The 14,779-nt window shown below is 37.1% G+C and overlaps 1 protein-coding gene and 1 long non-coding RNA gene across 6 annotated transcripts in view; one reads left to right on the forward strand and one right to left on the reverse strand.

The window, feature by feature from the left end:
* Nucleotides 1-14,779, reverse strand: part of gdap2 (ganglioside induced differentiation associated protein 2) — a 54,684-nt gene that overhangs the window by 7,535 nt on the left and 32,370 nt on the right. For 2 of the 5 annotated variants that reach the window (XM_042001793.1, XM_042001792.1), the window contains one exon: nt 10,555-12,667. The exons of 1 other annotated variant lie outside the window; for it this stretch is intronic. In XM_042001793.1, coding sequence (XP_041857727.1) covers nt 12,641-12,667 — 27 coding nt within the window. In that variant the 3' untranslated portion in view covers nt 10,555-12,640. Of the gene's footprint in view, nt 1-10,554; nt 12,668-14,779 lie in introns of those variants that run through there. 2 more of the 5 variants (XR_006012238.1, XR_006012239.1) reach the window with 2 other exon arrangements.
* Nucleotides 7,137-8,130, forward strand: LOC121650330. Its single transcript, XR_006012241.1, has 2 exons — nt 7,137-7,573; nt 8,050-8,130. It is a non-coding gene; the product is annotated as an uncharacterized LOC121650330 (long non-coding RNA).

Here is a 14,779-nt window from a genome sequence, read left to right on the forward strand (position 1 = left end):
TAAAGTAATAATACTTTGCTGCACTTGCATACATGCATTAGAAAACTAGGCCTCCATATCTTAATACTGTTGCAGCAGCCAGAGAAGAATCTTCTTGTATCTATGGCTGCAGTCTTACATAGACTCATATTGTAGTTTTTCTTTATGGCATCTTTGTTTTTTTTTTTGTCATATTAGCATTAGCTTTTCCTCTTTGTTTGACCTCCTTTTATGAAAATATATTGAAATGGTGTGTGATTAGCAGGGATTCAGACAAACAAAGCTGCACCCTGGCTGAGCGATGGTAAATAAAATTAAACAACCGAAGGAAAAAATAACTCACACTCTGTCAGTATCAGTGTCCAAATCTTGGTTTTTAAGCAGGGTAACCTATCAGAGGTAACGACTTTGGAAACTACTCAGCATTCCCTACGAGGACCTCATTAGTGCGCCCACACACTTTTTTATGGATTTGACCGAGACTGACCGAACACACGCTTGACACAAAAGTCACGTTGTCACTTAGTTTCCACGTGTGCTACGATAAACTCCTTTTGCTTGATGTGCTGCTACTAATTACTAACAAGGACAGTTCTTAATTTCTTTTTTATCATCTGGAGCTCAGACATGCTTCATATGATCAAGGCGTTACACAGAACTCCATATCCGAGCTTCAAAGGAAATGCCGAACCCTAATGTCACTAAGCATCAACAGGGTCATGAAGAGTAACTGGATCAACACATGGATGCTGAATGTGCTGTTCGCAAATACATTTTTTAATTCCTCTGACTGTAGAAGTCTGTTTGTTTTGATGTGGCTGTTTAAACAAATCTGCCTGTAGGCTTTCAGTCATTTTGTTTGCATATGTGAGGATGTGTGAACCGTCTGAACCTGAATATGAAACATTCTGACTGGCAGCTTTTCACACTCATCATCCTCCCTGCAGGTGAGAACACCAGTATGAGAAGTCACAGGAAAATATCATCAAACATAAAGGTTACAACAGCTGCCACTGAAATATAATAAAATATAATTATATTATATATGTAATGCATTGGATGGATGGATGGATGGATGGATGGATGCTTTTGATCCCAAAACTGGGAAATTAGAGGTTGCAGCATTGGCGCAAAAGACTCTAACAACAAACAAAATATACAAATCTATGTACAACATATTCAAATCAACAGAGCAAGTCTGAATAAATAAGAAGAATAGGCTATAGAAGTATATAAACATAAATAAGGATATATAAAATCAAATGTAAGAAAAACAATGTGCAAACCAAAATAGAATTAAAAGGTAGAATAAAATGACAAGTGGATGAAAGCAGCAGGTAAAGCCTGGTGTCTGTCTGCCAGAGGTGACTTATTGAACGGAGTGATGGGATGTGGCAGGAAAGATTTCCTGTGTTTGTCCGTGTACGACAGCGGAGCGTCTCAGTTTGTTAAAGAAGGAGCTCTGCTGTCTGATCAATCAGCATTCTCCTCTGCACCACAGTTTCAAAATTATCCAGTTTGTACCCAGTAAAGGAGCCAGCCTTCTTCATAAGTTTGTTCAATCTGTTGGTGTTGCTGGTGCGATGCTGCTTCCCCAGCACATAGCAGCAGTTGGTGACAACAAACTGATCAAAGATCTCCAACATGTTGCTGCAGACACTAAAGAATCTCTTCCTGAATCTTCTTCCTGTACACAGCATGTGTGTTGGACTTCCATTCCAGTCTGTGGTCAATGGTCACTCCCAGTACCAATATAAGCCAGCATTTAACAGGTGAGAGACAGGGACAGGTCACCAGTTTACCAGTCCATCACAGGGCCAACATATAATATAATATAATATAATATAATATAATATAATATAATATAATATAATATAATATAATATAATATAATAATATAATATAATATAATATAATATAATATAATATAATATAATATAATACAATACAATATAATGGCAAGCAAAAGGAGCAATCAAAAATGGTAGTTTAAATTTGGGGCATATTCATAGAGATCAATGAAAAGTACATTAAAACTTTTGTCTGATGCTAGGTGCAATGCTCTGGCTGCTTGGGTAACACATTTTTATTTTCTTTTATTTTTTTTACACTTTTGTGGGCAGAAGCAACAACTTCCTGCAGTTCTTTCATGTGGTCTTCCTGCTCTCTAGTTAGAAGAACAGAGAGGGGAAATGAGATGTCATCTAGTAAAATATAATTGTGATTATTTTCTTATTTTTTTTCATGATCAGCTACAAGTTGGATTAAGTTCTTTGGTAAAAAAAAAAAAATGAAAAAAAAATAAAAAGGGATTTTCATTTCCTGAGTATAAGGGTCACATGCTCCTTAACTGGTTTTATTTTATTAACCAAAATAAAAATAAAGGAAAAAAGAATTGAGGTATATTACACAATTAAAGATCATTGAACGTCATTCACCAAAGTCTTCTTACAAATCTTCTAAAATTTGTTTTCACAAGAAGTCATTTCAGATAATTCTCCATCAGATTCACAAACTTATTCAGAAACTGCAAAATTGTTCGTATCTGTCCTTTTAAAATGGTCTCCATACAGTGAAAGGAGGATCCAACTGTCTGTAAACTACCTATAAAAGGTCACAAGACTGAAGGGCTGTGTGCAGAAACAGACAGAGATTAAGAAAAATGACTAATAGAATCTGAAAAGAAATTAAAGACAATAAATAATATTAATAAAAATACGGTTACGGTGAAAGCATCTTTACAATGATGCAACACCTGACTTACAACGCAAGACCAGACTGTGCCGGAAACCTGGAGACCGGCTGGTCTACCCTTAACCTACACCAAGAAGGCTGGCAAAGCCCTCAAGTCATCTGCCCAGGAAGGCTGTGGGGACCTCAGGATCAGATGAGGCTCTCCAAAACCAAGAAGCACGTTAGCGGCTTGTAGAGGATCCATGTGTGTGTCATGTGTGTGTGACAGGATCAAGCGTGCTTTCCTGATTAAGGAGCAGAAGATTGTGGTCAAGGTGCTCAAGGCTCAGACACAGAGCCAGAATTTCAAGAGAAATGTGTATTTATATTGCCACAAAAAAAAAAAAAAAAAAAAAAAATCTATCAATCTTTGTATCTATGCTGATGGACATTTATTTATTTTTTCTTTTAAGCGAAGCAGTGATATCTATCTAACCCTAACCAGTGACATAACCACACAGCTAGTGAAGGGGAAATTAAATGTAAAACAATAACTGCCGTAAAATATCAACATGCTTTTTATGACACTGTCATTTGTTCAGTCTCACATACGTTTGTCCACATGTCCTAAACGTTCTGGTTTAAAAATAATTAAAAGGAAAAGATAAAAGTGTGTGTTAATATATTTAAATTCCCAATATGGGTCTGTGTTTTAAATATTTGCTGTAACACTGGTATGTATCCTATTCCTATAAGATGGTCTTGATCAAGATTTTCAGTTCAAAATGGAAGGATGTGATGTTTTTTGTTTTGTTTTATTTTATTTATGTATTTATGTATTTATTTATTTTTTGTTTTGTCTGTAGACTGTCAGAAAGATATACTTATACATTTTTTATAAAGATTAATAAATTAATCTTGAATAGGAATAGAAATCATCTGGTAAAACTGCCATCTTGTGTTAAGTCTAATCTCGTAAAGACGCACTACTGAACATCAGCAGATTTTTGCTCTTTGGCGCCCCCTAATGTTGGCTAAGTTAGTATCAGTCTTACATCCTGTTTCTTCTTTGAGCTTTGCTGAGTCAGTGGTGCACAGTCAAATGGCTGGCATGTTGATGTCTGGTTGTTGGTGTGTGACGCAGCGCTGTAAAGCAAAACACAGCTGTTACATGATACACAATACTCCCAAAAAGTACGTACTGCGTAACTTTCTAACCTTAAAAAAATGTGATTCTGACTGATTTTGATGGCACAGTGACACTTATTATTATCCTGGAGCGTCCTGAGGCTTAGAAACTGCAATTCACAACTTTTGTCTCTGGGCTACTGTGTCACGTTACAGTCGAGTTTCACTTCAAATACCGTATCACATGTTAGCAACTGGATATTAACACACAGGCAATTTTGAAAGTGCACCATGACTGATTCATCAAAGACACACAAGATGATACTATTAGAGGAAGAGAGAAAGGGACAGAGCAACAGATGAGACAAGAATCAACATCAGACGGATTTTTACTTGCTGGGGAGAGATCGGAGTAGAGTTAGGATGCAAGCTGGATTCTGAATTAGCTGGGACACGTCACTGAGCGGATCGGCCAAAGCTCCATAGTGCTTCTTAGAGAACCTCAAGCTAAATTGTAAAGCTAAAATAAAATGTTAATTAAAGCCATCACATTTTCAATAAGAACTTTAATAATTTAATAATTCAGATTTGATCATTTTCATAACTTATAGAGAAACTATAAGAGGATTATTCTGTTTTAGTCATTTTGCAAAAAGAGCACTAAACATGGTGCACCTGCTAATTTTGTTGCATGGGGTACCATATATATATATATATAAAAATATATATATATATATATATATATACAACAGCAGGCAATTTTATTATCCATTGTTAAATGAAAACACAGTGTGTTGCATCTGTAACTGTTTCAGCGCAGTTAAGAATAACACTTTTTATTCAGCTGTGTAATTTGATGCCAGCAAAGCCAGCTGATGACTCTGTGTCTTTCTGCTCTGTGTGTTTTGCACCAACTAATCCTTTGCCTGTCATGGAGGGAGGTCCATAAAAGATGGATTTGGTCCTTCACTCTTCACAGCTCTTCATTTACAGTAGTATCCTTCCACCCTTATCCTCTGCTCAGCACCTTAATCCAACCACAACTAAAGGAGAGATTAAAACAGCTGAAGATGAGATGTGATGGAGGGTCACAGCGGTCAGGAGGATGAAGAGACTGGCGGTGGAGGGAACTAATGTACAGGCTGGAGGGTTTTAATCAGCACAATGCCACTTCTGCACTTCCTGGAACATGAGTCTGTTTTTCTGTTAAAGGAAGGTGAGACAGGTGGAAAAAAACCACTTTGAATGCAACACCTGCTGTTTATCCCACTCATTCGGCCACTTACATGTCTCTGTCTCTGTGTTCTTAAAGGAAAACACACCAGAGAGCTCTGGATTTACTTCTGTTTTCTCTTTGTTACACAAACCAGAAATAAATGAATAAGAAGGATTGTAGGCCAAGTACAAAAATGCATTTGCATAATAAAATATTTTTACAAAATAATGTGTAAAAAAACAAACTTGAATGTGTGTAAGATAACAGAAAATACCCTTGGAACAAGTTATGGCACTGATATAACAGCCTCTAGATCAGGGGTATTCAACAAAAATCTTAAGAGGTCCAGTTAGAAAAAACCCTTGGAACCAAGGTTCGGGACATATTATATATATTAAACCTCTTAAACTCTCGTCTTTCTGCGCTGTAGTGCTGCAAAATTTACCACCGGCAGTTTCACAGACTTATACCATGTACCACCTTGTTAAAAAAAAATAAAAAATCCATTCACACCTTTCTGCATAACCACGTTCTTAAGCACATTCATAAGCATAACAGACTTTTAGGTGGCAGTAACAACCCTAATCCTATCCAATCAGAATAACCTTCCTTCTCACAACATCACTTCCACAAAACATAAAACATGGTGCCAGGCATGTTCGTGTGGACCGATAAGGAGACAGAATTGCTTTTGAACGTAGTGTTGGAATATAAAGTCAACAACACACAAGAAAATGTCGATTGGGAGTCTTGCCAAAGTAAGTATAATGACATATTGACACTTCTTTTGGAGCAGTATCCTGCAGAGACCTCCAATGACTTTCCCCATGGAAGGGGAGAGCTAACGCGGGCTATCCTGACCACAAAAATTCTCTGGACAGGTTCTGGGTACGGATCCGGACCGTGGTCCACTTGTTAGTGACATCTAGAGTCTAGATGTTTCTTGTAGCCATCTGGAAGCTTGTTTAGCTTTGAGCTTTTTAGAATTTGGAAAAAAAATCCCTTGAGCTTAAAACTGTTAATCTTTTCCTTCGCTGTGCTGAATGTGTGTATCCAACCTGGGTTCTACAATAAAAGGAAGGGGTTAATTAAGATAACTTAAGTTCAGCTCAGTATTTCTGGTTAGTAGTGGGTGGATCAATCCACATATCGATAATATAGAAACCAATGTTGGTATTGATATCGATCGACACTAATGAAATAACATCAACACTATAGTTTCAGTTCCTCCCCTCTACAAAGTATGTGCTGCTGGATTTCCTCAAAGAAGCGACCTGGTTGGCTGTGTTTGAAGTGCCTCTGCATCACAGCACAGAGCAGACACACCTCGCTCCTCCTCCACACTTTTGTGTTTTGATGTTGTATCATTACATGACTCAGCTGCACAGGTTTATAAGCAAACAAACACTCACAAGCCAGGAGCAAACACACCACCAACAGGTAAGAGGTGTGGACCAGAAAATCAGGTGTGACAACTGAGTGGTTATTTGTGTCACATATCAAATGGGTAATCATGTGGTCATCCTCTAAATGTAAGACTGGAAAACTGTCAGAAACTTAATAAATAAGCAGGAAAAAGGGGTTTTGGTGGATTTGGTTCACTGCTGTAACAAGGTCCAAAATCATTTTCCAGACATAAGGCCACAGTTTGGAATTTTAAAATAGCAGCAGTAAAAACTTTGTTTCTGGACATCTGAGGATGAAATTCTAAATTTAAGACTTGAAAACTATCAGAAACTTCACCAATAAAGAGGATAAAGTGGGTTTTGGTGACTTTGGTTTACTGCTGTGACAAGACACCTACACCTCTCTCACCAAATTAGGGTTTTTATTGCACGAGTAATAACTTTGTTGTTTATGCATTAATTCATTAAAATAATAAATATATATATATTAACATGTTAATTCCACAGATTCATCTCTTTGCATTAATGTATTAATTATGACATGATTAAAAAGTAGTTGCATCAATGATGCTCTTTATTTACTTGGTTATGGACTGATACCAAATATACATGCAAGGAAGCTAGTTCACGTTTGATGTCACTTCCTTGTCTGTTAACCAGTAAGCCTGCACATGAGTAGGTTAGCTCATTAGTGAGAATAAAACACAGGTGTGTGAGCTGCAGCAAACATTTGCCCTGATGAAGACCTAGATGGTTGCAATGTGTTGGTCTTTTTTTTAACCATGTTTACCATTTTTGCCATGTAAAGAAATAGACTTTTAATCACTTTGAAGCCACTCTGGAGAGCTCCTCAATCATTTTTTGGTGTTTATTTGCTCTTACAAGTAAAGCAAATATTTTTTTTCCCACTTTAAGCAAAAAGTCCTACATTAAGTATAAAGCAAGTCTACATACCTGAAGGATCAAAGGAGCACCTTGAGATTTCACTGACCCAGAAGTGTTTCCAAAATCATTGCTTTCCAAATCTTACAATTAGTCTTAAGCTCTTAAATGCATACAAAGCAGATTAAACATGTCCATTAACATTTCTTTAAGTCATCTGGGTTAACAAACTGCTCAGAGGTACTTCAACACTGGTCATCAACCCAACTGATCTTCATCTTCATAAAAGGTTTGTCATCAGAAATGAATGCTTATGTAGCCTAAACAGTCTGAAACTCTAAATTTTAAGGATTTGTAACTAATTCTTATTTATTTGATGTTCTATAAGAACAATTACTGAGATATAAAACCTTTCCTGCTGTGCTTGTACTTTCCAAACTGCATCAAATAATATCTGTTCATTCATATGTTCTTATACATATTCATTAATCTGCTAAAATGATCTTTAAATTAAGTAAAATTCAGTATTTTTTTACTAAACTATTACAGAAAATGAATTTGGGCTTTTACTGCAAATTCACTAACTGGTTTGAGTCACTTTTCTGATTCTTTTTAAAGTGTAACAGAGACGGGTTCATCTTTCTACACCTTCAGCACACCCATTCAACAAAATACGCAATCATAAATGATGCTTTAATGATGTGATATTGATCAGCTAATTAACTTATATGCTCACAAACTGTACTTTTTTATATTTCCTTTCAGGACCTGTGTTGCTGCCATCTTGTCAGGATTGTTATTGGTCATCTGTCAGCTCTGGATACCTGGCCATGCTAAACAGAGTCCGAAAAACCTGGGCTGGCGGAGACAATTACCCCCGTAAAGTTAAACCTGATCATGTAAAGAAAGCTTGGTAATGTTTAACCCCCAGATCTTAAGGCAAAATATAAGATGGTTAGAAAAACCAAAATCTGTGTGTGACATGTTGTATATTTGGCTTCACCACCAAACGCCTCCAACCTCTAAATGCAGATTTAGTTCTTTTTTTTTCAGTTTACTAAGTTTACCTGCTTTTCCTCTCTTGTCCCAGAACATAAATCAGTGGATGAGGTTTGTGAAACTGTCGGAGTTTCAGGTCTTTGTCCTGCTGAAAGGTGAAGACTCAAGTTCTTAACTTTTAGCATTTTATTGTCAACATTTGTTCACACATTTTACTCCATAATTCCTTTGTAATCTTGGGTTGTCATAACTGTTGGAGATGTTCAGCGTTGGTGAAGTGAGGCAGCAAAGCAGCACCACAGCAAGATAAACCTTCATGTTTAACTGCAGACTAAAGGCTCTTTTCTTTAGAAATTGAAGCCTTTTTTGTCCATTAAAACACTAACAGCTTTACTTAGAAAGTTTTTTTTTCTTTCAAACATTAGCTGTGCTATTTTCCACAAGTAGAGCCCTCTACAAAGGGCAGTGTGCAGTATGCTAGAGGCTGAAACCACCTCTCCAGACTGTTCCAGATCAGCCTAAAGCTCTTCAGATGTCTGATATGGATACCACAATCCAGAACAACCTTTTGTTAACTTCTCATGGAAATACGTTTTAATAGTCAGTTGTTTACTTCTTCATCAAAAGGTCAAATTGGACCATCAGCCCACAGTAACATTGCTTATTTATAAGAATTTATCTGGAAGGTATGGTGAATTAATGAACATGTCATAAAAACATGTAAATGTAATTTCTGTCCGGTATCCATGAAAGAGCTTAAAAGCAAGATAAAACATGAAATAAAAACTAACTACTGATGCTGTTATCAATAACTAACGGGAACCCACAATTTCCAACGTGGAATAAATTAAAGAAAAAGCCAATAGAAGTTGGGAAATCAGTTTTCACCAAAACTAACTTCTGCATGTTGAGTCGAGGGTAATTTTATATATAGCACATTATAACTGCTTAAGACAAGATTTACAGTGAACAATGAGGTAATAATGAGTTTAACTTTTAGTTGTTACTCAGTAAATGTAAAATATTTATTAAATCAGTCTTAAAAATGATTGTACAAAACATCTGGAAAGTCTTTTCATCATTTTCCTCTTTATAGGAAGGATTTTTGCTGAGAATGAGTTAAAACCATGTGATTACAGCATGACCTGATGTTGTGGTGGGAGATAAACATGATGAGGCTGGATAATTCTTCCATTATGTCACATTATTCTGCAGATCTGAACAGCTTACTCACATATATTTTCAGATATGCCAAACCAAAGATACCAGTTTTTGAGTTGAGTAAAAAAAAAATCACTAAGGAGTCATGATCGTTTTGGGAAAAACAACAGTTTCTTAGTCATCAGGGTCTTTTTCAGCACCTGCAACACCCAGAGCTGTTTTTACTCAAAGCTACAGAAGTTCCTGTGAAATGCAAAAACTCAGAGCAGCGTGGGCGGAGTTTAAATGTGGGCGTGGTCAGCAAGATGGTCATCTACAGCAGACTTTCCCAAACCGGGGGTCCCAAGATAATTTCAGGGGGTCGCCAGATCATTGTTAAAATACATATATAACCTACATTTATCATATAAATTGGGGATTCTTATGAGGGCTGTCAAAATTAACATGTTGAAGCAAAGAGATTAATCTTTGGAATTAACACACGCATGAATGCATAAATAAAGTTATATTAAGTCTTATTAAAAATCTGTATTTGGTGCAATCCACTGATCTACAGCATGTCAGGTTTATTAAATGATCAAATTTGTCTTTCAGGTGATGGTAATGGACCAAAGCTCTGTGTTTATATACCCATTCAGACATTGGATTACTTTAACTTTATTTGGTTTTGGATCCAGTTAAGACTGGTCTGTCCAGGTTGGTTTAAACAGGATGCAGAAAATAGCAGTAGCTTTCCTTTACTTGAAGAAAAATGCTGAAAAATGGATCGGTTCATCGACTTACCACCAACGCTTTTCAAGAGAGTGCAGACCTCTGCCAAGCCATTGTCAATTTTCCCCCCAATTATTAGTTTTACGTTAGAAGCTCTAATGGCTAAATTATCCCTATCTCACCATAGTAAAGAGTCCTTTAAAAAATTCCTGGATCCAGGTGGTGATCCGGATCACCCCCAAAATCTAACGACTTGTTCCTTATTCCATTTTTGAGATTTACTAAAAGTTTAATCCAAATCTGTCCATACCTTTTCTGTCATAACAGATGGACAAACCAACACCACTGAAAACATGACCTCAATAATTGGATTGTCAAGTAGGAAAACAAACATTTTCAGAGGAAAAGCATTTTAATTAGTGTAAAGTAAAAAAAAAAAAAAATCCATGAAATCAAAGCTTTGGCTCATTTACATACATTCTGAAATAATCACATTTCTAACAGTGAATTCGAGCTTCAGCTGATGCTTCAGTGACATCAAGTAGTTTCTCTCATTTCATAAACTGACAACAGGTTTCTTCTAACATTTTTAGCATGTAATTCTTTATTTCTGTAAAAAATGTGGCAATTTGTCAAGACGTGGAAAATTCTAACTATCAAGACGTAAAAGATCATTTAGTTCAACTAGACTACAAAGTTCATCTCAACATAGTGACAGACTTAAAACAAATAATTACACCAATGTTTTTTAACCTGTGACGCTTAAACCTGCAAACTCCAAAAACAGTAAAATACTTATAACAAAACCTGGAAGTTTCAGTTTGATGTAGTGAAATGACTTTTCTGTGTTGTGTTTGTTGGTGAGGACGTCTACAGTCAGCTGTACCCTGAGAGGCTCGCGCAGACATGACTGAGTGCAGGTGAAATCACAAACGGACTACTAGCCGGTGGAGTCTGCTACATATTGATTTAAATTCCAGAAAAATCACAGGAATGTTTTTTATTGGATTTGGTACCATCCTGATAAGGTTAACCAACATGTCTGGAAGTTAAATCTAAGTTTTGGAAACTCACAAGTAAAGCAGAGCTACCTGCACAACTCCAACGTGCTATTTAACAGACATCCGTACAAAAATGTGATACTCCTTGGAAAACAGAGGAAAGCATGATATAAGGACGAGAGTGAACTCTGTTTGCCTTTGTACCTTCAAGAACAAAAAAGGCAAATACTGAACCTCAAAATATTGTCATTTCATGGGAAAATACATACAACTGTAAGACAATTAGGAAGTGAATAAATGAATTAAGTTAGTATCAAATAATAAAGACTGATCTCAGAAATCATAACTGTGTTAAAGGGGAGGGAAAACGATTATTTATACCTCAGATCTGTATCTTATTTTTTTTAAACATGCAGTAAATCAAATACACCTTTTATAACTTATGACTTAAAGGTCTAAGGTGTATTAAGTTCAATCAGTGTATAGAAAATCTCTTTAATAGCCTCCAAATTCACACATTTGAACAATTGGAGCATCTTTTGTTAATGCTACAAATGGTCAGCTCATTAAATATTTATTGATTTGACTACTTGAATTTAAGGATAGAGAAAAAAAAAAAACAAGATTTTTGATGCAATTAGGAGTTTTTTTGTCACCAACATCCACCTTTAAAAGCTGTTGGCAATAGGTCAAAATTTCCAGAAAAAAAGCTTGTTTGTCTTCCTTCCAGAAGTATATGAGGGAGATCTGCTCATCGGTGTGGAGCTACAGCTTCCTGCTTCTGCTTAAATGAATGAAAACGCCACCTTTTTAAAGTTCAGCAATACCATTAAAGTTTGTGTCTGTGGAAAAATAAATCCTCTCACCTCTCTCTTGGTTTAAAGCTGAGTTAACTGGCTGTGAATCCCATTTGCACACAAGTGAGTGATGATGTGATGATAGTATCAGCTGGCCAACATAGAACGACACAAGTTGAGGAGCAGTTGTTTTCTATTTTCTTATAATCTCTCAGCAAATAATCGCCTCTCGTCTTTTCTGCTTTTCTTTTATGTTGGTATGAAATGTAGTGACGCTGCAGACGGATGTCATCTTCTGAGCCTCATTCCAGGATCATTCAGAAACATATGACAACATAACAGAAAAGGTTCAAGTATCACATAAGGCATGACATGACTCTTCATGTGTAGGAATCTTTAAAGAACTCTCTGTGTAAGGCATAATCCACAAACTACACCAGTCCAACAAACTGTGTATGATGGATGATGACGAGCGAGCACAAACTGTGAGCTGCAACTTTATTCTGTCTGTTGTAGGAGGAACACAACAGCAGCTGTGGTTTCCCACTCAGGTCCAGAGCCTTAAAGAAGTCCAGAGTTCAAACACATGGGCAACACAACGTCCATTAATGGCTTTCAACTGACAGCTTGCCTTCTCCTTCACTGGCCAAGCAGATAGGTCCAACTGATCTTTCACAGACTGGAAGCCTAGGAGGGATGGTAGGGTCCATTTACCTGAGGAGGAGAAGAGAAGAGTCATCTGTTACACGAGGTGGTCCATCCTAACCAAGTTGTAGAACAAATTAAATGTAGGTTCAGTGAAATAAGTTGAAGAAAACATGATAACAGCAGAAGCTGTAGGATGCTCCATAAAATGTTGCTGCGTCCTAAAGCAAAATTTATTTTATTTTCCTCCACTTATCCAGGCTCAGGTTAAAGAGGAAACAGGTTTAGGAGGGAGACCCAGACATCCCTCTCCCCAGTGACACTCCAACTCCTCCTGGAGAGGCGTTTACCAGGCTAGAAGGGATATAAAATCTCTCTAGAAAGTCCTGGGTCTGCCTCGTGGTCTCCTCTCAGTAGGGTATCTACTTCAAGAGGCAGATGGCTGAACCACCTCAGCTACGGAGGAGCAGCGGCTTCATGCCAAGATCCCTTGGGATGTGTGAGATCTGCTCAGGCTTTCTGAAGGGAAGCATTTCATCTGCTTGTATCCATGATTTCAGTCTTTGAGTCACCAACTAAATCTTGTGACCATGAGTGAGGGTTGGAAAGTGAGTGGACGAGTAAATCAAAAGCTTTGCCTTTCAGCTGAGCTCTATTTACCACACTGGACCAGTCCAGCACCTTAAGTGATTTAAACTCCTCTGCTTGAGGCAGAGTCATTCCCAACCGGAAGGGAGCACTCCACCCCAGTGAGTGCTGAAGATCTTGGACTGAGGAAACCAACAGAACCACATCATCTGCATAAAGTAGAGCTGCAACCCTGAAGTTCCCAAACCAGACACCATCCTTTCTCCAACAGCACCTTGGGATCCTGTCTATGAACAGCACAAAAAGCATTGATGATGTAGGGGGCAGCCTTGGCAGAGTCCAATAGACTCGCGCCCCGGAAGAAAAAGTTGTGTCGGGACGCTGCTGGGCAGTGACATCTCCAGAATTAGGCATAATAGATGTCACTGTGCCATCAAATGAGTCTAGAACACAGAGTTTTGAGGTCAGAAAGGTACATAGTGCCTTTTTAAGGCCACACAAGTTTTGGTGCTAAAGTTTACGATCCTTGGGACGTATTGTCCAGTTGAAACTAGTTTTTTGGGAGCCTAAAAACACAAATTTTTAAAATCAGGTCTGTGGATGCACACATTTCCTAAAATTATTTCGTCTTTATGAGAAACTTCTTTTTAAAAACTAAATCAGTTTTGTAGTCAATACCTTTTTTATACCTGCTTAAAGTCCTAGAGGAGGACCCAAGAAAAGAATGCCCTCTAAATAAATTAAGCTCTTTAGAGGAAGATTAGCCATTAACATTTAACACACTAACACTAAAACATCATTAAGAACACTTACAAAACTAATTTTTTATCATTTTTGGGCCAGATCTTGTTAGATGATACAAGAAAAAAAACAAAAGAAAAACAAACATCTACTTTGATTTTAAGTCTGACTTCTAACTTTCCATATTATGTTTTACTGACTAATAAATTTTGAATGGTGGATGGACTGTGTCATGCGGGTTCAGAAATATTTATTTTTCTGGTTGAAAAGTATTTAAAAAACAAACAACAAACCAAGCCTGTTATACATTTAATAAGAATGAAGAATATCTGTTCCCTTTGGCCAATCTCTAAAGAAAAAAGAAAAGAAAAAAACAAAACAAAACAAACAAAGACCAGCAGTGTTTGTCCCCACCTCCCACCCATGCTTCACTTTGACTGGCTGCAGTGACAAACAAAGTGAGGATGAGCTGGTTTCATTCTTATCTTCTGATGAAACAGTATCCTGAGGATTTGTACTCTTGAATAGGAGGTGCAGCTTCAGAGGGGTTTTATCTTTTCAGATCACTTTATCAAGAAAGCTACAATTATCTGAGATTACAGGTAACTTAAGATCACCTGTAGTTCTCTGAAACTGGTTAGTTACATGGTTAAATATCACATGTGGGTTTGATGGTATGAAGGTCCGTGGCAACTTGGATATGTTTGAAGGTACAACTGATGCAGAGACGTATATTAGACATAATTTTGGAGAAAAATATGCTGCTTTGAAAGCAATATTTTTCTAGTAGTTTTGTTCATATCTAAGCAGAGCCCAGTGTGTGTGTGCTTGACTATCTCCAACTGAAAGTGA

Source organism: Melanotaenia boesemani, chromosome 12 (assembly GCF_017639745.1).
Source record: "Melanotaenia boesemani isolate fMelBoe1 chromosome 12, fMelBoe1.pri, whole genome shotgun sequence".
Classification (NCBI taxonomy): Eukaryota; Metazoa; Chordata; class Actinopteri; order Atheriniformes; family Melanotaeniidae; genus Melanotaenia; species Melanotaenia boesemani.